General features: G+C 41.6%; 1 protein-coding gene across 2 annotated transcripts in view; it reads left to right on the top strand.

Annotated features, from left to right (window-relative positions):
- Window positions 1-22,158, top strand: part of CYRIA (CYFIP related Rac1 interactor A) — a 73,680-nt gene that overhangs the window by 23,500 nt on the left and 28,022 nt on the right. The window contains exon 3 of one of the 2 annotated variants that reach the window (XM_029068142.2): window positions 18,969-19,048. In XM_029068142.2, coding sequence (XP_028923975.1) covers window positions 18,976-19,048 — 73 coding nt within the window. In that variant the 5' untranslated portion in view covers window positions 18,969-18,975. Of the gene's footprint in view, window positions 1-18,718; window positions 18,799-18,968; window positions 19,049-22,158 lie in introns of both variants that reach the window. The other variant, XM_029068214.2, reaches the window with a different exon arrangement.

Here is a 22,158-nt window from a genome sequence, read left to right as displayed (position 1 = left end):
TAAATAATCAAGTTGGCTATGGTGTTCTTTAAGTTAGTATACTGGCATAGCCTCTTTTCTCACTCCTAGATTTAATAGCTTTAGGATTCCCTTTCCACTTGAGTTAACGTTAATAGTTTCCTTTCTGACACACTGCTTACCTCTCATCCCAGCTTGCCTCAGGAAAGCCACTGCTATAAGCATACTCAATTGTTATTTTTGTTTTCAGACATGATTGGCTTGACCATAGTGGCTCTCCCTGTGGCTGCTGATTCTTTTTTTTTTTTTTTTTTACTTTGAAGTTCATTTCTAAACAGAAATATGGTATTTCAAACCACAACAGGGAGTGCTTTATAAACATTCTCTTTTGGATATGTCAACTTTGATATTAATAGAACAAATTATTTTAGTGTTGTGTTGTATTTTTCATTTGGCAAATGACTTTATTTGTCTTGTCACTTTTGCAAGTTTTGCTTCATGATAGTAAGGTGTGAAATATTCTGGAAACATTTTTGCTGTGTGATCCTGGGCAAATAACTTCCTTTCCCTGGGCCTCAAAATTTCCTCATTTGTACAATGAGAATAATAGTGCCTGCTTCTTTCTACCTCATAAGATATTGTGAAGGTTAAATGAGATAACTGATGCGAAAGCTCTGAAGAAGATAAAAGCAGTATGCAAATTCAAGTTATTCCTATTCTACCAAACATGGCTTTGTTCCCATCAAATGAACTGATAAGGGGTAGAAAAAGTTTTTGTGTGTGGTGTCTCAAATGTAGGTCCTTAATGATTTTTTTTTAGTTGTCACCCAAACATTGTGAAAGATGTATTTGAGATCCATTAAAATATCAGTCTGTGGAAGAATTGCACAAAATTTTTGGCAAAGAAAACTATTCTTTGATCAATTAGTTGTGTTTCTTTAGTGCTTACTGTACAAAGCACTTGGGGAGAGTCCAGTACAGCAGAGTTGGTAGACATGGTTCCTGCTCACAATGAGTTTACAGCCTAGATGGGGAGATTGACATTAATATAAATAAATAGATTAGGGATATGTTGTGGGACTGAGAGTGAGTTGAATATCAAATGCTCAAAGGGTACAGATCCAAGTGCCTAGACAATGCAGAAAGAAGAGCATGTCGGGGAAAAGAGTAAATTTGTCATAAAAGAGTCCCTTTCTAATACAAGCCATAATTGTGTTAAAACAAAACCATTGTACAGCTTTTTTTAAAAAAAAATAAGGATTGTCTATTGGGGAAAACTTTCTCATGTTCTCCTTTTGAAAGCCTAACTCAGTTAACTTTCAATTCATGTGGAAATTTTGTTGTTATACAATGTTTCACTTCTTGTGTACTCTCCCGAGTGCTTAGTACAGTGCTTTGCACTGAGGTGCTCATTAAATTCAACTGATTTCATGATTTAACCTTGTCTTAGAGAACTGAGTCCCCCTATAGCCTAGATCATTCATTCTATTATGACAAATGATGTCTAAAAGTCTTATTTTAAAGCCATTCTTTGTTGTCCTGAAACAGTTAAAAATAACACAGTTTAGCAGTAAACTATTGAGTGCCAGACTTATAGGTACTGATAAGATTTTCCATTTTCCTGTTGTGTGACCTTGGACAAGTCACTTAACTTCTCTGTGCATCATTTTCCTCATCTGTAAAATAGAGGTTAAATACCTGTCCTCCCTCCTCCTTAAACTGTGAGCCCTATGTGAGACAGGGACAGTGTCTGATCTAAATGTATCATATTTCTCCCAGGATTTGTCACAGTGCTTTGCACACAATAAGCACTTAACAAATGCCATTATTATTAGTACTAGTATTATCAGTGTTATTAGTAATAATCAACTCTCAATTCACCTGACTTTTAAAAATATTGCTGCATAATCTCTGTATATATACATATGCACACATATACCTAAATATATATATTTATTCATTTATACAATTGTATATATTGAGTGCTTACTGCTTGCAAAGTACTATACTAAGTGCTTGGGTGTACAACAATAAACAGAGACATCCCCTGCCCACAACGAGCTTACAGTCTAGAGATGGGGAGACAGACATTAATATAAATAAATGAATGACAGATATGTGCATAAGTGCTGTGGGGCTCTGAGAGGGGAAGAGCAAAGGGAGAAAGTCAGGGTAAGGCTGAAGGGAGTGGGAGATGAGGAAAGGTGTGGCTTAGTTTGGAAAGGTCTCTTGGAGGGGATGTGCTTTCAATAAGGCTTTGAAGGTGAGGAGAGTAATTCTCTGTCAAATTTGAGGAGGGAGGGCATTTCAGTTAGAGGGAGGATGTGGGTGAGGGATCGGCAGCAAGATAGATGAGATTGAGGTACAGTAAGAAGGTAAGTGTCAGAGGAGCGAAGTGTGTGGGTTGGGTTGTACTAAGAGAGTAGCGAGATGACGTAAGAGGGGACAAGCTGATGGACTGCTTTAAAGCCAATGGCGAAGAGTTTTTGTCTGATGCAAAGGTGGATAGACAAGCACCGGAGTTTCTTGAGGCGTGGGGAGACACATCTTGAACGTTTTTGTACAAAAATGATCTGGGCATCAATGTGAAGTATGGACTGGAGTGGGGAGAGACAGGAGGCTGAGAGGTCAGCAAGTAGGCTGATGCAGTAAACCGGGTGGGATAGGATGAGTAATTGTATTAACATGGTAGCGGTTTGGATGGAGAGGAAAGGGAAGATTTTAACTATGTTGTGAAGGTGGGACCAACAGAATTTAGTGATGGATTGAATATGTGAGTTGAATGACAGAGAAGAAGTTGCAGATCTGCAGTGCTCGTAACCAAGCGGTGTATTTAGAATTTTTGTGGCATTTGGATTAAAAAGCACTTCCATGCTGCTCCTGCTTGATTAGGAAATATTTCTATTAATTGAGTAACTGCACCCGAGCTGTGTATTGGGACCTATGTGTTGAGTACTATTGTGTGTGTCTTCCCTTTGCTCTTCTCTGCTTGTCTCTCTTCAGCCTTCTGTTGCAGTATCTCTTGCCTGGTTCCCCTAACTATTCAAGGCCCATCTTATTACACAAACCAGTGGGATCCAATTAAGAGTGCAGACTGGGAGTTGAAAGTAGTTCTGGAAGAGAGGGGTGAAGTGGAAATTTCTGGCTGAAGAATGCAGCCTCTTTACCCACGAGAGGATAATAATGATGGCATTTGTTAAGTGCTTACTAAGTGCAAAGCACTGTTCTAAGCGCTGGAGAGGATACAAGGTGATCAGGTTGTCCCACGTGGGGCTCACAGTCTTAATCCCCATTTTACCGATGAGGTAACTGAAGCACAGAGAAGTTAAGTGACTTGCCCAAAGTCACACAACTGACGAACGGCTGAGCTGGGATTTGAACCCATGACCTCTGACTCCCAAGACCGTGCTCTTTCCACTGAGCCATGCTACTTCTCTGGCCTGAGATAGAGGCTGAGCCAGCCTCAGAAAGGTTAAAAGGATAGAGTGGAAACAGGAAGCAGCATGGAGTTATGAATAGACCACGGTCCTGGGAGCTAGAAGGTCATGGGTTCTAATCCCAGCTCAGCTACACGTCTGCTGTGGGACCTTAGGCAAGTCACTTCTCTGTGCCTCAATTATCTCAGCTGTAAAATGGGGATTGAGACTGTGAGTCTCACATGGGACAGGGACTGTGTCTAATTGATTTGCTTATATCCACCCCAGCCCTTAGTACAGTACTTGGCACCCAGTAAGTCCTTAAATACCATTATACAGGAGTCGAGCAGGATTCATTCAATCATTCAATAGTATTTATTGAGCATTTACTATGAGCAGAGCACTGTACTAAGTGCTTGGAATGTACAATTCGGCAACAGAAAGAGACAGTCCCTGCCCAATGATGGGCTCACAGTCTAAACAGAGGAGACAAACAGCAAAGCAAAAGAGAACAAAACAAAAACAAGACAACATTATCACGATAAATAGAATCAAGGGGATGTACACCTCATTAACAAAATAAATAGGGTAATAAATAATATATACAAATGAGCACAGTGCTGAGGGGAGGGGAACAGGGAAGGGGGAGGAGCAGAAGATGGGGTGGGAAGGGGAGGGAGAGCGAGGGAAAGGGGACTCAGCTGAGGGGTGGGGAAGGGGGAAGAGCAGAGGGTGGAGGGGGAGCAGAGGGAAAAGGGGGAAGCTCAGTCTGGGAAGGCCTCTTGGAGGAGGTGAGCTCTCAGTAGGTCTTTGAAGAGGGGAAGAGAGTTAGTTTGGCAGACGTGAGGAGGGAGGATGCTTGGAGCTTCAGGTTTCCTTTGCTGGTGAATTTTCGATCTTTATATCGCAGCTCTTTAGCAGTCATATAGCTGCAGGAGAAACTTCCAGTCAGATGCGACTCTCGATGTTAAGCAAGTTTAAAGGCCCACGGCCTCTTTCTAAGTCAAGCCAGTGCCAGACCAGGAACACTGCCAGGTTAGTCCCGGGTGGGGAATATGGTTGTGACTCAAGTTGTAATGGTTTGTTTAACATTGATCCAGACCTCTCTTGATGAAATGTTCCATCATAACTGCACCTTGGCGAAAAGGACCCTCTGGCCTATTTATAATGCCAGTAAAATCATTCATTTTCCTTTCCGAGTTGGAAGTGGTTTCTCAGCTTGCAGTGGTGTTTTAACTAGGACTCTGTGGCACATTCATGTAAGTGGGAAACCTTATTTTTCGTAAAAAAAAATTGGATACCCATCCAGAGGCTTTACTGCATAGAGCGCACTTTTGATTATCTCTGTTAATACAGGCAGTCAGCCGGGGGATGGGATGGGTGTGCAGAGAGAGCGTGCATGAATCCAAACATAGTATAGTGAATAGAGCACAGGCTTGGGAATCAGAAGGTTGTGGGTTCTAATCACAGCTCTGCCACTTGTCTGCTGTCTTATCTTGGGCAAGTCACTTCAGTCTCTGTGCCTCAGTTTCTTCATCTATAAAATGGGGATCGAGACTGTGAGCCCTACATGAGAGAGGGACTATGTCCAACCCGATTTGCTTGTATCCACCCCAGCACTTAGTACAGTGCCAGCACACAGTAAGTGCTTAACAAATACCAGAATCATTATTATTATTGTTATTAGGGCATGGGCCTGGGAGTCAGAGGTCATGCTTTCCAATCCCGGCTCCACCACTTATCAGCTGTGTGACTTTGGGCAAGTCACTTAACATCTCTGTGCCTCAGTTACCTCATCTGTAAAATGGACATTAAAACTGTGAGCCCCACATGGGACAACCTGATCATCTTGTAACCTCCCCAGCGCTTTGCACATAGTAAGGGCTTAACAAATGCCATCATTAACTTCTCAAGGGCAGAGTGTGTGTTTTGCACTGTGGCCATGGGCAAATAAATTAACCTCCCTGAGCTTTGCATTCCTCTTCTTCAAATTAGAATTCTCTCCTAAGCCCTTTCTTCCTCCCCATCTCTCCATCTCCTGTCAATGAGTGGAATTTGTTAAGCGTTTTCAGTGTGCAGAGCACTGTGTTAAGTGCTTCTCTCCTTTGACAGGACCACTGTCATCCTGTGACCCAAGCCTGCAGTGTTGGTATGTCACCCCTCCGCCTCTCCCCTCCCCCTTCACAACCCCCTCCCCTACTTTCCCATCCTTCCCTGCAGTATCCTCAGAGGAGATCTCCTCCCTCCTCGCAAGTGCCACCCCCTCCACCTGCGCCTCGGACCCCATTCCCTCTCACCTTCTTAAAACCATCGCCCCTGCCCTCCTCCCTTCCTTAACTTCTATTTTTAACCACTCAATCTCCAAGGGCTCCTTCCCCTCTGCCTTCAAACATGCCCACGTCTCCCCCATCCTAAAAAAACCCGCTCTTGACCCCACTTCCCCCTCCAGTTATCGTCCTATCTCCCTACTACCCTTCCTTTCCAAAATCTTAGAACGAGTCGTCTACAATCGATGCCTAGAATTCCTTAACTCCCATTCTCTCCTAGACCCCCTCCAATCTGGCTTCCGTCCCCTCCACTCTACTGAGACTGCTCTCTCTAAGGTCACCCATGACCTCCTTCTTGCCAAATCCAATGGCTCCTACTCCATTCTGATCCTCCTTGACCTCTCTGCTGCCTTTGACACTGTCGACCATCCCCTCCTCCTCCATACCTTATCTCACCTTGGCTTCACGGACTCCGTCCTCTCCTGGTTCTCCTCTTACCTCTCTGGCCGATCATTCTCGGTCTCCTACGCTGGAGCCTCCTCCCCCTCCCATCCTTTAACTGTTGGAGTTCCTCAAGGGTCAGTTCTTGGCCCTCTTCTGTTCTCCATTTACACTCACTCCCTCGGTGAACTCATTCGCTCTCACGGCTTTGACTACCATCTCTACGCAGATGACACGCAGATCTACATCTCCGCCCCTGTCCTCTCCCCCTCCCTTCAGGCTCGCATCTCTTCCTGCCTCCGGGACGTCTCCACCTGGATGTCGGCCTGCCACCTAAAACTCAACATGAGCAAGACTGAGCTCCTCATCTTCCCTCCCAAACCCGGTCCGCTCCCAGACTTCTCTATCACCGTGGATGGCACGACCATCCTTCCCGTCCCGCAGGCCCGCAATCTCGGTGTCATCCTTGACTCGTCCCTCTCGTTCACCCCACACATCCTATCCGTTACCAAGACCTGCCGGTTTCACCTCTACAATATCGCCAAGATCCGCCCTTTCCTCTCCACCCAAACGGCTACCTTACTATTAGGGGCTCTCGTTATATCCCGGCTAGACTACTGTGTCAGCCTTCTCTCTGACCTCCCTTCCTCCTCTCTCACCCCGCTCCAGTCTATTCTTCACTCCGCTGCCCGGCTCATCTTCCTGCAGAAACGATCTGGGCATGTCACTCCCCTTCTTAAACAACTCCAGTGGTTGCCTATCGACCTCCGCTCCAAACAAAAACTCCTCACTCTAGGCTTCAAGGCTCTCCATCACCTTGCCCCTTCCTACCTCTCCTCCCTTCTCTCTTTCTACCGCCCACCCCGCACGCTCCGCTCCTCTGCCGCCCACCTCCTCGCCATCCCTCGGTCTCGCCTATCCTGCCGTCGACCCCTGGGTCACGTCCTCCCGCGGTCCTGGAACGCCCTCCCTCCTCACCTCCGCCAAACTGATTCTCTTTCCCTCTTCAAAACCTTACTTAAAAATCACCTCCTCCAAGAGGCGTTCCCAGACTGAGCTCCTCTTCCCCCTCTACTCCCTCTGCCATCCCCCCTTTACCTCTCCGCAGCTAAAACCTCATTTTCCCCTTTTCCCTCTGCTCCTCCACCTCTCCCTTCCCATCCCCACAGCACTGTACTCGTCCGCTCAACTGTATATATTTTCGTTACCCTATTTATTTTGTTAATGAATTGTACATCGCCTTGATTCTATTTAGTTGCCATTGTTTTTACGAGATGTTCTTCCCCTTGACGCTGTTTAGTGCCATTGTTCTTGTCTGTCCGTCTCCCCCGATTAGACCGTAAGCCCGTCAAACGGCAGGGACTGTCTCTATCTGTTGCCGACTTGTTCATCCCAAGCGCTTAGTACAGTGCTCTGCACATAGTAAGCGCTCAATAAATACTATTGAATGAAAATAAATACTATTGAATCCTTGATTCCTCGCCATCATTCTGCTCTCTCAGCCAGTCAGCTACTAACTCCAGCTAACCTTTCCTCTGAAACATGTGGAGGGGTCAGTCCCTTCCTTTCTAGGTATACCCCCACGTGCCTCATTGAAACCCTTGTCATATAATGAATCGATTATTGGATTGACTTGATCTCCTCGATGATTTTCCTGATACCAAGTCCTCCGTACCTCAATCCTTATTCTATGTTCTTACCTGGATCATCTTCCTGGATCTCTACCCTTTATGCACTTGATATTCACCCCACACTTAGCTCCACAGCCCTTACGTACATATTTGTCATTCACGTAAATATCCGTCCCCCGCAAACTTGACAATATGTTCCTAACGGGAAGGGAAAGAGTCTACCAAGAAGCACGTGGCTTAGTGGATAGAGCATGGGCCTGGGAGCCAGAAGGACCTGGGTTCAAATCCTGGCTCCTCCCTATGTTTGCTGTGTGATCTTGGGCAAGTCACTTCATTTCTCTGGGCCTCAGTTATGTCATTTGTAAAATGGGGATTAAGACTATGGGCCCCAAGTAGGATAGGGATTGTGTCCAACTTTATTAGCTTGTATCTACCCCAGTGCTTGGAACATAGTATAGGCCTAAAGTGTCATAATTATCATTATTATTATTACCAACTCTATATTGAACTCTCTTAAGCACTTAATATAATGCCCCGCACATAGTAAACACTCAGTAAATACCATTGATTGATTGACATGTCACTTAGAACTTACCTCCCTTTTAGTAATAACACTTTGTTTTTCATACAGCCCTTTTAAAATTTTTTTCCAAAGTGCTTTCACTTCCCCAATTATGGCCTCTTTTCCCCTACTCCCTCTCCCTTCTGAGTTGTCTGTGCACTTGGATCTATACCCTTTGGATGTCAGTATTTGCCCATCCTCAGTCCCACAGCACTTATATACATATCTGTAAATCATTTATTCATATTAATGTCTGTCTCTTCTAGACTGTAATCTCTTTGTGAGCAGAGAATATGTTTACCAACTGTTATATTGTACTGTCCCAAGCACTTAGTACAGTATTTGCCCACTAGAAGCACTCAGTAAGTACCATTAACTCAATTCAACTCAATTCAGTTGTAGTTATTGAACACTTACAGTGTGCAGAGCGCTGTACTAAGTGCTTGGAAAGTACATTTCAGCAACAAAGAGAGACAATCCCTGCCCACAATGGCCTCACAGTCTAGAAGTGGGGAGACAGACATCAAAACAGGAACACAGGCATCAATAGCATCATTATAAATGAATAGAATTATAGTTATATAAACATCATTAATAAAAATAAATGGAATTATAATTATAAATATGTACATATATACACAAATGCTGTGGAGTGGGGTGGGGGTAGAGCAAAGGGAGTGAGTTGGCGTGATGGGGAAGTGAGGGAGCAAAGAGAAAGGGGACTTAGTTTGGGAAGGTCTCCTGGAGGAGTGAGGTTTCAGTAGGGTTTTGAAGGGTGGAAGTGTGCTATTTCAGCAGATTTGAGGAAGGAAAGCATTTCAGGCCAGAAGGAGGGCATTTCAGGCCAGAGGAAGGATGTGGGCCAGGGGTTGATGGCGGGACAGATGAGAACAAGGCACACTGAGAAGGTTAGCACGAGAGGAGCAGGATGTGCAGACTGGGATGTAAGAGAAGAGAAGGGAGGTGAGGTAGGAGGGGGCAAGTTTGGAGAGCTTAGAAGCCAATAGTGAGGAATTTTTGCTTGATAATTTTTGACTGAATGACATCAACTCTCTCCTGTTCAATCTTATAATATTCCTGTGAGGTAGCATAAGGCAAGTATTATCAATGTCATATATTTTGAGCACTTAATGAGTGCAGATCATTGTACGAAGTGCTTGGGAGTGTATGGTATAACAGAGTTGGTATATATGTTCTCTGCCCACAGGAAGCTAATTAACTTTTTTTTTAATAGCTGAGGAAGCAGAGGCCCTAGGAGGATAAGTGATTTGCACCAGTCACTCAGCGGGGCAATGACAGAGTCCATACTAAACCTCAACTCTCCTGACTCCCAGCTCTGACTGTACATGTACTTGTATGAACGTGTTTGTACATTCATCTGTATTCTGGTACCACTGCTTGTGAATATTTCTGTCTTTATTCATTCATTCAATAGTATTTATTGAGCGCTTACTATGTGCAGAGCACTGTACTAAGCATTTGGAATGTACAATTCAGGAACAGATAGAGACCATCCCTGCCCAATAATGAGCTCAATCTAAACGGGAGAGACTGCAAAGCAAAACAGAACAAAACAAAACAAGACAACATCATCAAGGTAAATGGAATCATGCAGATATACACTTCATTAACAAAATAAATAGGGTAACATAATATATACAAATATGTACGGTGCAAAAGGGAGGGGAAAGGGGAAGAGCAGGGGGCGGAAGGGGGGAATGGAAGGGGAGGAGGAGCAGAGGGAAAGGGGGACTCCATCTGGGAAGGCCTCCTGGAGGAGGTGAGCTGTCAGTAGGGCTTTGAAAAGACGAAAAGAGTTAGTTTGGCAGAGGTGAGGAGGGAGGGCATTCCAGGACAGTGGTAAGACATGGGCCAGGGGTCGATGGTGGGATAGGTGAGAACGGGGGACATTGAGGAGGTGAGCGGCAGAGGAGCAGAGTGTATGGCGTGGGCAGTAGAAAGAGAGAAGGGAGGTGAGGTAGGAGGGGGCAAGGTGATGGAGAGCTTTGAAGACAAGAGTGAGGAGTTTTTCTTTGGTGTGAAGGTTAATAGGCAACCACTGGAGGCTTTTGAGGAAGGGAGTGACATGCCTAGAGCATTTCTATAGGAAGATGATCTTTGCAGAGGAATGAAGAATAGACTGGAGAGGGGAAAGATAGGAGGAAGGGAGATCAGAGAGAAGAGTGACACAATAATCCAGTCGGGATATTATGAGAGCTTGTACCAGCACTATAGCAGTTAGAATGGAGAAGAAAGTGTGGATCTTGGCGATATTGTGAAGGTGATGGATTGGATGTGTGGGGTAAATGAGAGAGCAGAGTTAAGGATGACACCAAGGTTGGGGGCCTGTGAGATGGGTAGGATGGTCCTGCTGTCCACAGTGAGAGGAAAGTCAGGGAGAGGACAGGGCTTGGGAGGGAAGATAAGGAGCTCAGTTTTAGACATGTTGAGTTTTAGGTGGCGGGCAGACATCCAGGTGGAGACATACTGGAGGCAGGAGGAGATACGAGCCTGGAGGGAGAGGGAGAGAACAGGGGAGGAGATGTAATAATGTTGGTATTTGTTAAGCGCTTACTATGTGCAGAGCACTGTTCTAAGCGCTGGGGGAGATACAGGGTCATCAGGTTGTCCCACATGAGACTCACAATCTTAATCCCCATTTTACAGATGAAGTAATTGAGGCACAGAGAAGTTAAGTGACTTGCCCAAGGTCACACAGCTGACAAGCGCTGGAGCAGGATTCGAACCCATGAGCTATGACTCCCAAGTCCAGGCTCTTTCCACTGAGCCATGTAGATTTGGGTGTCATCTGCATAGAGATAAAGCTCCTCATCGACAGGGAATAAGTCTTGTGCTTTTGTTGTACTCTCCTAAACCCGTACACAGTTAATTTTACTTATATGGTATGTTGTCAAGTGCTTAGAATGTTCTGCACAGACTAGGCATATAAATACTGTGCATCCCCAAACCTCATTTTGGTTAAGACAGTAAAAATGTTGCTCTATAGGACTTTAACAGCTGGAAAGATCTACTAGGGTATCGCCTATAGAAGAGCGATCCTGGGATCTTCAATCAGTGGCATTTATTGACTACTTACTATGTGTAGAGCAGTGTGCTAAATGCTTTGAAGAATACAATAAATTAGATTATATCCCTGCCTTCATGCAATTTTACAATCTAGTGGACTTCCAGGGTACCACTGTTCCTCCCTCGGAATGTTTGTTAATCAGAGAAGCAAAGAGTTTTATTCAAATGGCTTCGGCTCATGGTTTATTAGTTATTTCCTTCTCTCTGCTGTTGCCTGTTCCTATGGCTTTAGGGTGCTTGTGCTCTCCAAACCCTACTTAGTAGAGAGCTATTTTCCACTATTGTAGTTAACAAACAGTCTTAATAACTCGCAGTAGCCTCAGTGTGGGTTGCCTCCTAATCTGAACAGCAAATAGAGTGCTCTGAATGTAAGCACCCAGGAGTCACTGTGTGGTCTCCCCAGCCTTCTGAGAGATTAAGAAAGCTTCCTATTGATCATCTTGCCTCTTGGATACCTCTTTGATATTTAATCACCTGACTCGTCTATTCTAAATGTGCTGTATGGCAATGCTTCATATTATAATTTTTATTTCTACCACTCTAGATTAATATATTATTATTATTATTATTATTATTAACAAGGAGAGTTAACTTTGAAGTGTGGGCATCTTATTTATTTCTGTCTAGTATCTCATGGAATCTATCATCCGGTCGTATTTATTGAGCACTTACTCTGTGCAGAACACTTTACTAAGCACTCGGGAGAGTATAATATAACAGAGTTGATAGACACATTCCCATTGAGGAGCAAAATGACCAAATGACAAAAGGACAGAGGGAAGCAAAGTCTGTAATCCTCAAGTTCAATCCATAGCTTTCAAATAATCAAGAATTTACTGTAGTAACAACATTGCAAAGAGGTCAGTATCCCAATCCTTTAGAAGTTTGGGGGAATTCAATATTTGGTCATTGTGACTTACAGGATCTCTTTTACCTGTTGGTATATATTTACTGAGTATTTTTTTTGGTGGTACTTGCTTATCGGTTACAATGCATCAAGCATTGTACTAAGTGCTGAGGTAGATACATGGTAATCAGGTTGGAAATAATCTATTTCCAACACGGGACTCACAGTCTTAATTCCCATTTTACAGATGAGGAAACCGAGATGCAGAGAAGTTAAGTAACTTGCCCAAGGTCACAGTGCAGACAAACGATGGACCCGGGATTAGAACTCAGATCCTACTTATGCCCATGCCCCATCCACTAGTGTATCCATTCACTTCTGTAGTAGTGTTATTTTACCCAAAGTGCTTCAGTATTTCCCACCTCTCCCATTTGGATGAAGAGAATCATCCATACATGTGTCTCTCTCCTCTCTGCCCACCTATGTTTTCTTATGTGACAAGGTATGTTGGAGGTGAGGATGCCAATAATATTTCCATCTCCTTCCCCCAACTCTATAGCTCTGTGCTCAGAACAAGGCCATTATTCCTCTCCTTTTTCTTGGGGTAGCTCTGGGGTTATAGGACTGATGTGGACAAGTGACTTTTTTCTAATATTACAAGAAGTCCTGACTGGTTATTTGAGTGTGGGGAATGGGATAGGGAGGAGAATCAATCTTGTCTTGTCTTATGCGGTCAAGTCGTTTCTGATCCAAAATGACACCATGGACACCTCTCTCCAGGAACGCCCCGCTCTCCATCTGCAGTCGTTCTAATAGTGTATCCATAGAGTTTTCTTGGTAAAAATGCAGAACTGGTTTACCATTGCTGCCTTCTGCACAGTAAACTCGAGTCTCTATCTTTGACTCTCTCCCATTCCGCTGCTACCCAGCACGAGTGTGTTTTGACTTGTAGCAGATTGCTTCCACTCGCTAGCCACTGCCCGAGCTAGGAATGGAATGGAAAGGCCTCTGCTTGACTCTCCCTCCCATAGCCAAGACTGGTAGAGTACTGGAAACTCTCCAAGTAGGTGCTCAAAAATTAGAGATGACGGGGAGCCAATACCTAATGGGGAAATGGAAAGCAGAGTCTTGTATTCTAAAGTTGTTTCCTTGACTCTTGATATTTTGCAAATGAATAGGGCCACCACTCCACATTTGGAAAACAACTGTTCAAAACTTAATTACTTAATCAGTGTTGTTTTTTGAGCTCTTACTGTATGTACAGCACTGTACTAAACGCTTAGGAGAGTACACTACCAGAGAGTTGGTAGATATGTTCCCTGTCCACAACGAACTTATAGTCTCTAGGACAAGAGAGACATTAATATAAATAATTTCTAAACCTAAGAAACACATTTTCATCAATTGATTCCCCCCTTATCTTAGGAATATGAGGAACCTAAAATTACAACAATTTTTAGAATAATATTTGTCTGAAAGTCAGCGATTTGCACTTGATTACTCTGAACCAGAAAGCAAATATGTAAAATTGGAGCTCTGAAGAAGAGAAACTATATTACAAAATACATCTTGGCCTCATCTTAAAATTACCATCTTCCTATCCGGTAACAAAGGCTAGCTCTGTGGGGATATAATGTTGCTTTCTTCTCCTGCTCTGATTCGCACGCTTTATTAGAAGATGGCTCGTGCCTAACTTGAGATAGAGAGAAGACAGTGTAATTCAGTGGAAAGGGTACCTTGGAAGTCATAGGGTCACCTAAAGTGGTAATAATAATAATTATGCCTATTGTTAAATGCTCACTGTATACTAAGCACTGTAATATATGCAAGATCATCAGATTGGACACAGTCCCAGTTCCATAAAAAAAGGAAAAAATATGATTGATTGACATGGAGCTCACAGTCTTAAGTGAAAGGGAGAGCAGATATTGAATCCCCATTTAACAGATGAGGTAAATGAGTCCCAGGGAAGTTAAATGAGCTGCCCAAGATCATACAGGGTGTCTTATTGTAAAGAGCACGGGCTTGGGAGTCAGAGGTCGTCAGTTCATTCATTCAATAGTATTTATTGAGCGCTTACTATGTGCAGAGCACTGTACTAAGCGCTTGGGATGAACAAGTCGGCAACAGATAGAGACAGTCCCTGCCATTTGACGGGCTTACAGTCTCCCGGCTCCACCACTTGTCAACTGTGTAACTTTGGGCAAGTGATTTAACTTCTCTGCCTCAGTTACCTCATCAGTAAAATGGGGATGAAGACTTTGAGCCCCACATGGGGCAATCTGATAGTCTTGCATTTATCCCAGTGCTTAGAACAGTGCTCAGCACATAGTAAGCGCTTAACAAATACCATCATTATTATACAGCAGGCAAGTGGCAGAGCCGGGATCAGAATTCAGATTCCCAGGACCATGCTCTTCTCCTTGGACATGGTTTTTCATCTGTTAAATAAGTATATCAATCAATCATTCATATTTATTGAGCCTTTATTGGGAGAGTACAATATAATAGGTTATAGAGAAGCAGCATGGCCCAATGAATAAAGCATGGGCTTGGTCATCAGAAGGACCTGGGTTCTCCTCCTGGCTCTGTCTCTTGCCTGCAGTGTGACCTTGGGCAAGTCACTTAACTTCTCTGTGCCTTAGTTACCTCATCTGTAAAATGGGAATTAAGACTGTGAGCCCCATGAGGCTCATGGACTATATTCAATCTGATTACCTTGTATCTACTCCAGCACTTAGAACAGTGCCTGGCATATGGTAAGTGCTTAATGAATACCATCAAAAAAACCAAACCTAAACCAAAACAGAGTTAGTAGACATATTCCCTCCCCACAATGAGGTTACACTCCAGAGGGGAATACAGACATTAATATAAATAATTTTCACATATATATATGTATAAGTGCTTGCCACTTGTTCAGAGAAATGTTATGAGCCCAGAATACCATAAGTAATGCAGAAGTCCTCTGGAAAAATGAAAGTACTCTACCAATTCAAACCTTTAATATTATGATGAGGTTTCTCTATATAGGCTCTTTGAAGAAGTTGAATTGTGTGGAATTAGTAGTTCTTGACAAATGAAATCCTTCACTTTCAAGGAAGGGGAACTTTATAATGTGCTAAGGATCCCCTCTATTTACAAATACATCTTTTTTAGACCTTCATAATTGAATAGAAAGTGGAATAGAAAAAAGTTGATCCAGAGAAGAGTTAGCGAGATCCATTGTCTCCAATTTTTGAAAAAAATTATTTGTTTCCGTTAGGTCTTGTTTTGTGACTTGCTTTTAACTCATGGAAGTTTTATCATTTTTTCTCCTCAGTTTTGACTTTATTCTCTTCAATTTCCAACCCCAAAACAGACTTGGGAGTTTGAAGAAATAAGTAATAATAATAATAATTGAAGTATTTTATAAGCACTTACTATGTACTAGGCTCTGTACTAAGCACTGGGGTGGATACAAGGAAGTTGGTTAGACAGCCTTTGGCCAACAAGGGACTCACAGACTCAATCACCATTTTACAGATGCGGTAACTGAATTACGGAGAATTGAAGTCAATTGCCCAAGGTCACACAGCAGACAAGTGACAGAACCAGGTTTAAAACCTATTCATTCATTCAATCGTATTTATGGAGCCCTTACTGTGTGCAGAGCACTGTACTGAGCATTTGACCTTCTGAATTCTGGGCCCATAGAAGCAGCATGGCTCAGTGGAACGAGCATGGTCTTGGGAATCAGAGGTCACAGGTTCGAATCACAGCTCTGCCACTTGTCATCTGTGTGACTGTGGGCAAGTCACTTAACTTTTCCGTTCCTCAGTTCCCTCATCTGTAAAATGGGGATTAAGGCTATAAACCTCATGTGGGACAACCTGATTAGCCTGTATCTACCCCAGCACTTAGAACAGTGCTCTGCACATAGTAAGCGCTTAACAAATACCAATATTATTGTTATTATTATTATCCACTACACCTGGTACTACTGGTTGTCTTAACGATTTATCTACATACTCTCCATTTTTGGTTTGAGGATTTTTTAATTTCAAATGTTACATTACCATAAAGCAGTGGATGTAAACCCAGGAATTTTTAGGTTCCATTTTTGCAGCCTCCAGCCTGGGATGAATGGCCGTCATATATCTGTGTCTTGCTTGATCCTGTGCTGGAAAGCCAGTGCTGTGCTGCCTAATTCCTAATGACTCAGACCAAGTTGGAGACTGAGGTGGAAGATGTCGAACCACACGGCTAGTCCGCTTATCTTTTTAATTCCTAACAGTGATTGCAGTGCACCCCTAGAAGAGAAATGCGGTTTCTGCATGAAATAAACTTGCCCTTGGATTTATACCCTTTATTCTCCCCAGCCCCAGCTCCACAGCACTTAGGTGCATAGCCATAATTTTCTTTAAGTCTCTCTCTCCCTCTAGACTGTAAGCTCCTTTGGGGCAGGAACGTGCCAACCAACTGTGTTATATTGTAATAATAATAATAATAACAATGTTGGTATTTGTTAAGCGCTTACTATGTGCCGAGCACTGTTCTAAGTGCTGGGGTAGACACAGGGGAATCAGGTTGGCCCACGTGGGGCTCACAGTCTTAATCCCCATTTTACAAATGAGGTAACTGAGGCACCGAGAAGTTAAGTGACTTGCCCAAAGTCACACAGCTGACAAGTGGCCGAGCCCAAGCCCGTGCTCTTTCTACTGAGCCAGGCTGCTTCTCTGATTGTACTCTTCCAAATGCTCAGTACAGTGCTCTATACAGAGTAAGTGCTTTGTAAACATGATTAATTGATTGATTGATTGATTGAAGGAGCATAGTCATGGCTCAACATTCTGTAATGTCAGCTAGATGACCGACTTGGTGAATGAAATTATTATTTTTGGCTTTGAAAATAGGTTGTGTGGCTTTTGGATTTTGGGGTGGAGTATTGAGAATTGCAGTTCTTTTGCTCTCTATTCATTTTCATCACACAATAAGAAGTATAGAATAGATAGGAATAAAAGTGTAGGAAAGTAGAAAGGAGGGATGAGAAATGAACTTGAAGTGTAATGAAGGTCCTATTAATTAAACATTTAATCATCTTATTTAAGCAGCACTATTTCTATATTTTAAAGCTCTTTGTTACCTCTTAATGCAACACAATATTGTTGGCAGTAATGGCATTTGTAATTCATTCAATGTTCATTTATGAATTTACATGTACAATCATTTCAACTTCAAGTGATAGGTAAGTGCGTAAGATTTTATACAGTGTGATACTGAGGTTAAAACCGCACAGCCTTGACATTACCTTGCTTAGACGCCTACTGTATATCAATCTCTGTAAGTAAGCAAGAAACTATTTAGAAAAGCTAATGTTCAAAGGTCATTTTATGATATATTCTTGCATATCTTCTTTGCAGAACATTACTAATTTTCAAAGCCTTGACATATCCCCTGTGTTCCAGTAGTCAAATAATGTAGATCACTTTGGGACCCCAAAGCATTTATGGCTCTTATGATTTATAGTTTGCATAAAACAAACAATGCTGAGTGTATTTTACTTCTTTTCAAGTTTTCATGTGAAAGTTGGGGCTGCTATTAAATAATGGAATTGTGTAAGAGATTCCTTTATATTGTTACAATTCTCATTTTTCTAGCATGCTCGATGAAATTTGCTCCTTCAGATAGCAGACCCTGGAGAAATTCCTTTCTCTTCCCGAACTTTGATTTGAAGAAAATGAAGTGTAAAAAAGTTATAGGATATAATAGAGCTGGAAGTGACAGCAAAGGAAAATATTGTATAGAATAAAAAAGTGGGAAGTGACATCAAGAGATTTTCTGGCCATCCTCTCTGCCTCCAGGAAGGTGATTTAGTAACTATCCAAAACAGAGAATTATCCATTTTTTTGAGTTTTTGAAGGAAGAAGTCAGAGAATGAGAGAATGGAGTTGTTTATGAGACTGGTCGATATTTTCCCAGCTCACTTTGTTTACTGAATTGGTGCTTAATTAATGCCCAATTCAGTTTCTACTCTCTGTACTCCATTTTAGGAAAGGACAAACTTCTCAAATTAGGTTTTTGATTTTTATTATTTTGATTATTATTTTCTTAGTCACTCAGCCAAAGCAAAGCTATTCTTCCTAAGCATTAAAGGGGTAGATGCAGAAAAGAAGAGTTCTTGGAACATATAGGGCCACTCATTCTGTGTATGTAACCTGGTTTCTAAATTCTTGGATTTGTTTCCTATTTTCTTTAATTATCGTTAAAAAAACTAATATGACCATTTACACACTAGAGAAATTGTCAATATTTTTCTAGAAGCCCCAAATTTCATATCAGGTAGGTGTAATATTGGTAACATTCTTCTATTGTATAAAACCTTGAAGTAATTTTCTGTCTAATCAGGACAAGAGTTTTTATATGGAGACTTTAAAATATTATTAATGTTCACTGTTGATATGTCAAGCCCTTTTAATGGTCCATTTTTGCATTTATAACTGTCTATAATTTTGTGTTACATCCACTAGGTTTGCTGGGATGGGTAATCTTCTTAAGGTCCTTACCAGGGAAATTGAAAACTATCCACATTTTTTCCTGGATTTCGAAAGTAAGTTCAAAGAATTACAAGACAATGCTAGAACATTTTCCTCTGACTTTACAGCTGGTTGACAGAGAAGTTTTAAACTTGCAAGATGTCTGCAGAACCCAACTGTTGGGGTGGATTTCTCAATGAATGTTTACTCAGGATGGTTTCTTTCTTCCTTTTCTATCTTTCAGGATTCCAATGGGAAATCTTTTAAAAGTTCTCACTTGCACAGAGCTTGATCAGGGGCCAAACTTTTTCCTTGACTTTGAAAGTGAGCAAAGTTTGTTGGTCTGGCTTAAACCCGCTTCTTTATTTTCCTAATATAACTCATGCATGGATGCATCTTATTTCAATGGACATAACAATTGCAAAATTTAAAACATTCTGTTGAATCACGTTTTTCTGTAGATTTTTGTGGGAAAGAAGAGATAATACAGTGGTCAACTGTGCTATTGATTTGATTTATAAAGGAATTTATTATCCTAAGACACTTAGCAACATCTCATGAATGGGTTTGACTGTTTTCAAAAAGATTTGCTTAAGAATTATGGATGAGTAAACACATTTTATTCGGTTTTATTGGCTGAAATTGTTTATATTTAAACTTCATCTCACTATTATACTATTTGGATTTTTTTGTTTAATTTCAAAGTAGCAACAGAAGCTAAATATGCATATAATTAATTGAATAATCTCTAATTATTTGCCAGCACAATTTTCAAATCTAATTTTCAAATCTAACGCACTGATTTTATAACTGGTTTTTAAAACACATTTATTTGACTTTATTCATTTTTTCTTATAGATTAAATAATCTTTGGGGCAAACTGGTTTGTGGGCACATCCCAGGTTTTTTAATCTCTCACAAAAAACATGCCCTTTCCTCCCCCCGCCCCCCCAAAAATACAAATGCTTTCATTGTGATGTGTTTCTTGGCAAAATTTCTGAAGGTACTTAAAGTAGATGCTAGGAGAAAGGGGTTTGGGTCAGACTTGTGTATTCTGATATAAGTTTTCTTTTCCAATTATACCCATTGACGGTTTACATTTAACTCAATTTGTGGCATCCCTATTAAGGCCTACATTTTTCTTGCCTTACTTCATGGAAGTGTCATATGGCCTATTCTCACTGTGTTTTGAAGAATACTGTTTAAGTGATGGTGAACACTCACAAATGCACCTGCACACCTATATTCCTAGACTATTTAATTTTGATTCTAATGCAAACAAAGTGGAGTGTATTTTCTATGGCCTTAATCCACTATTAGTACATGACCAATATTTGTAAGCCTGTAAATGTGGGTTTTTTCCTCCTGTAGGTTTTATTTGCTGCCTCTCAGAGAGCAGGTTGAAGCTGTTTGGGTTCCTTATTATGTACTCAATTGTGGGTTTTATGTGTCAGTGTTTCTTAGTGTGTATGTGTTTTGGGGTGGAGATTGGCAAAGAAAAATGCAAGTCTTAGAAGCCCAGAGCCAGTGCACATGACTTCAATCATTTTGAATTCTACTTCATCCAAGAATGCGGATGTCAAAACCATCTCCAACAGTACTGTAATCTAGTGCATGAGGATAATTTAGTAAAGCTCTAGGGTTTCTGACTGCCTCACTACAAAGGACCATATTAATCCATGGCTCCTTCCATTAAAAAATAAAAGGAAAGTGCTCCTTGGGTTGGAACCCAAACTCTAGAATTGGAAGGAAACAGCTGGCCTGGTAGTTGGAAGGCATTAAACAATCTTCCTTTGTTTTTTGTTGGTTTTTTTTAACAGAAAATGGAATATCCCTCAGTCAGATTACTTATAAGCTCTAAAGATTACTGAAGGCATAGAAAATTTTTTCCTTATAAATTCAAGCAAAGTGCAAGATTGGAGAAGCATATGCCTGTCCCAATTTTAAAAGTTGATACTATCTTTGACAAGTGTCTATCAACTTAAATAATTTTGACATCCCAGAATATATTTCTGTTTTTAACATCCCTTTTAATATTTTGTCAAAGATGAAATATAATTGTACTTAGTTTCAAGAATGTTAAGCTATTTAAGATGTCAATGTCTAGAATTCTGACTGTTTGCATCTGCTTGAAATTATTCTTTGGACTTTGAAAGGTGTTTTCTATAAGCTCGTTATGGAAAGGGAACATGTCTGCTAATTCTGTTATATTGTACTCTCCCTAGCACTTAGTAGTGTGCTCTGTGAACAGTTAGCATTCAGTAAATATCATTTATTGATTGATGTATATGCATAATCACTTTTCTTCCTGTTTTTTTTTATCACTAAATATTTCTAGATCTATTTCTTTTTCCAATATTTTATTTTTCTTTTGTGGAGGCATTGGGAGTTGTTGTGCTGTTACTATTTGAGAGGCAAGAACTTAGATCAGTCAATCAGTGGTATATATTGAGCATTTAGCATGTACAGAGCGCTGTTCTAAGCACTTGCGAGAGTATAATAGGGAGACACCATCCCTGCCCTCAAGGAGTTTACAGTCTAGTGGGGGAGACAGACATTAAAATGAATAATAGATAGGGAAAGCAGCATAGTATAAAGATATATACATAAGTGTTGTGGGGATGGTAGGGGTGAGCAATGAAGTGCTAAGGGGGTAAGACTTTGGAACATAAGTGACATAGAATGGAAGGAAAAGAGGGTGGGAGATGGGATATTAGATCAATTTTGGGGGGAAATATCATTTTAGTATGGCTTTGAAGATGGAGAGAGTGGCGATCTCTTGGATCCAAAGGGGGAAGGAATTCAAGGCAGGATGGAGGGCATGAACAAGGCAACAGTGATGAGAGGGTGAGATTGGGGCAAAATAAGTAGGTTGATATTAGAGGAGCTAAGAGGAAGAAGAGTGATGTTAGGTTGGAGGGGGAGTGTTGATTGAATGCTTTAAAGTTGATGATGAGTGTCTGTTCAATGGATGGGCAACCATTTGAAATCTTTAAGGAGTGGGAAATATGTGCAGAATGATTTTGTGGGAAAATGATACATGCAGTCAGAAGAAGTACGATCTATAGAAGGGGAAACCTGGAATCAGGGAAGTCAGTAGGGAGGTTGATGCGATAGTCGAGGCTGGATATGACAAGTGCTGCATGGTGGCAGTTTGGATGGAGAGAAAGTGGCAGGTTCTGGAGATTTGAAGAGAATGACAGGATTTGATAACTGGCTGAATTAGTGGGTTGGATGAAAAAGGTAAGTCAAGGATGATGCTAAGGATGTGGGCTTGGGAGACAGGAAGTATGGTGGTCTACAGTGATGGGAAAGGTTGGTGGAGGAGAGGGTTCAGGTGGGAAGACTAGGAGATCTGTTTTAGATATGTTAAGTTTGAGGGGTCAGCGGGATATTCAAGTAGCAGTGTAACCTATTGGACAGAGCATGGGCCT

Source organism: Ornithorhynchus anatinus, chromosome 1 (genome assembly GCF_004115215.2).
Source record: "Ornithorhynchus anatinus isolate Pmale09 chromosome 1, mOrnAna1.pri.v4, whole genome shotgun sequence".
Taxonomy (NCBI): domain Eukaryota; kingdom Metazoa; phylum Chordata; class Mammalia; order Monotremata; family Ornithorhynchidae; genus Ornithorhynchus; species Ornithorhynchus anatinus.
Note: the sequence above shows the minus strand (reverse complement) of the source record. Positions and strands in the feature narration are given on the sequence as shown.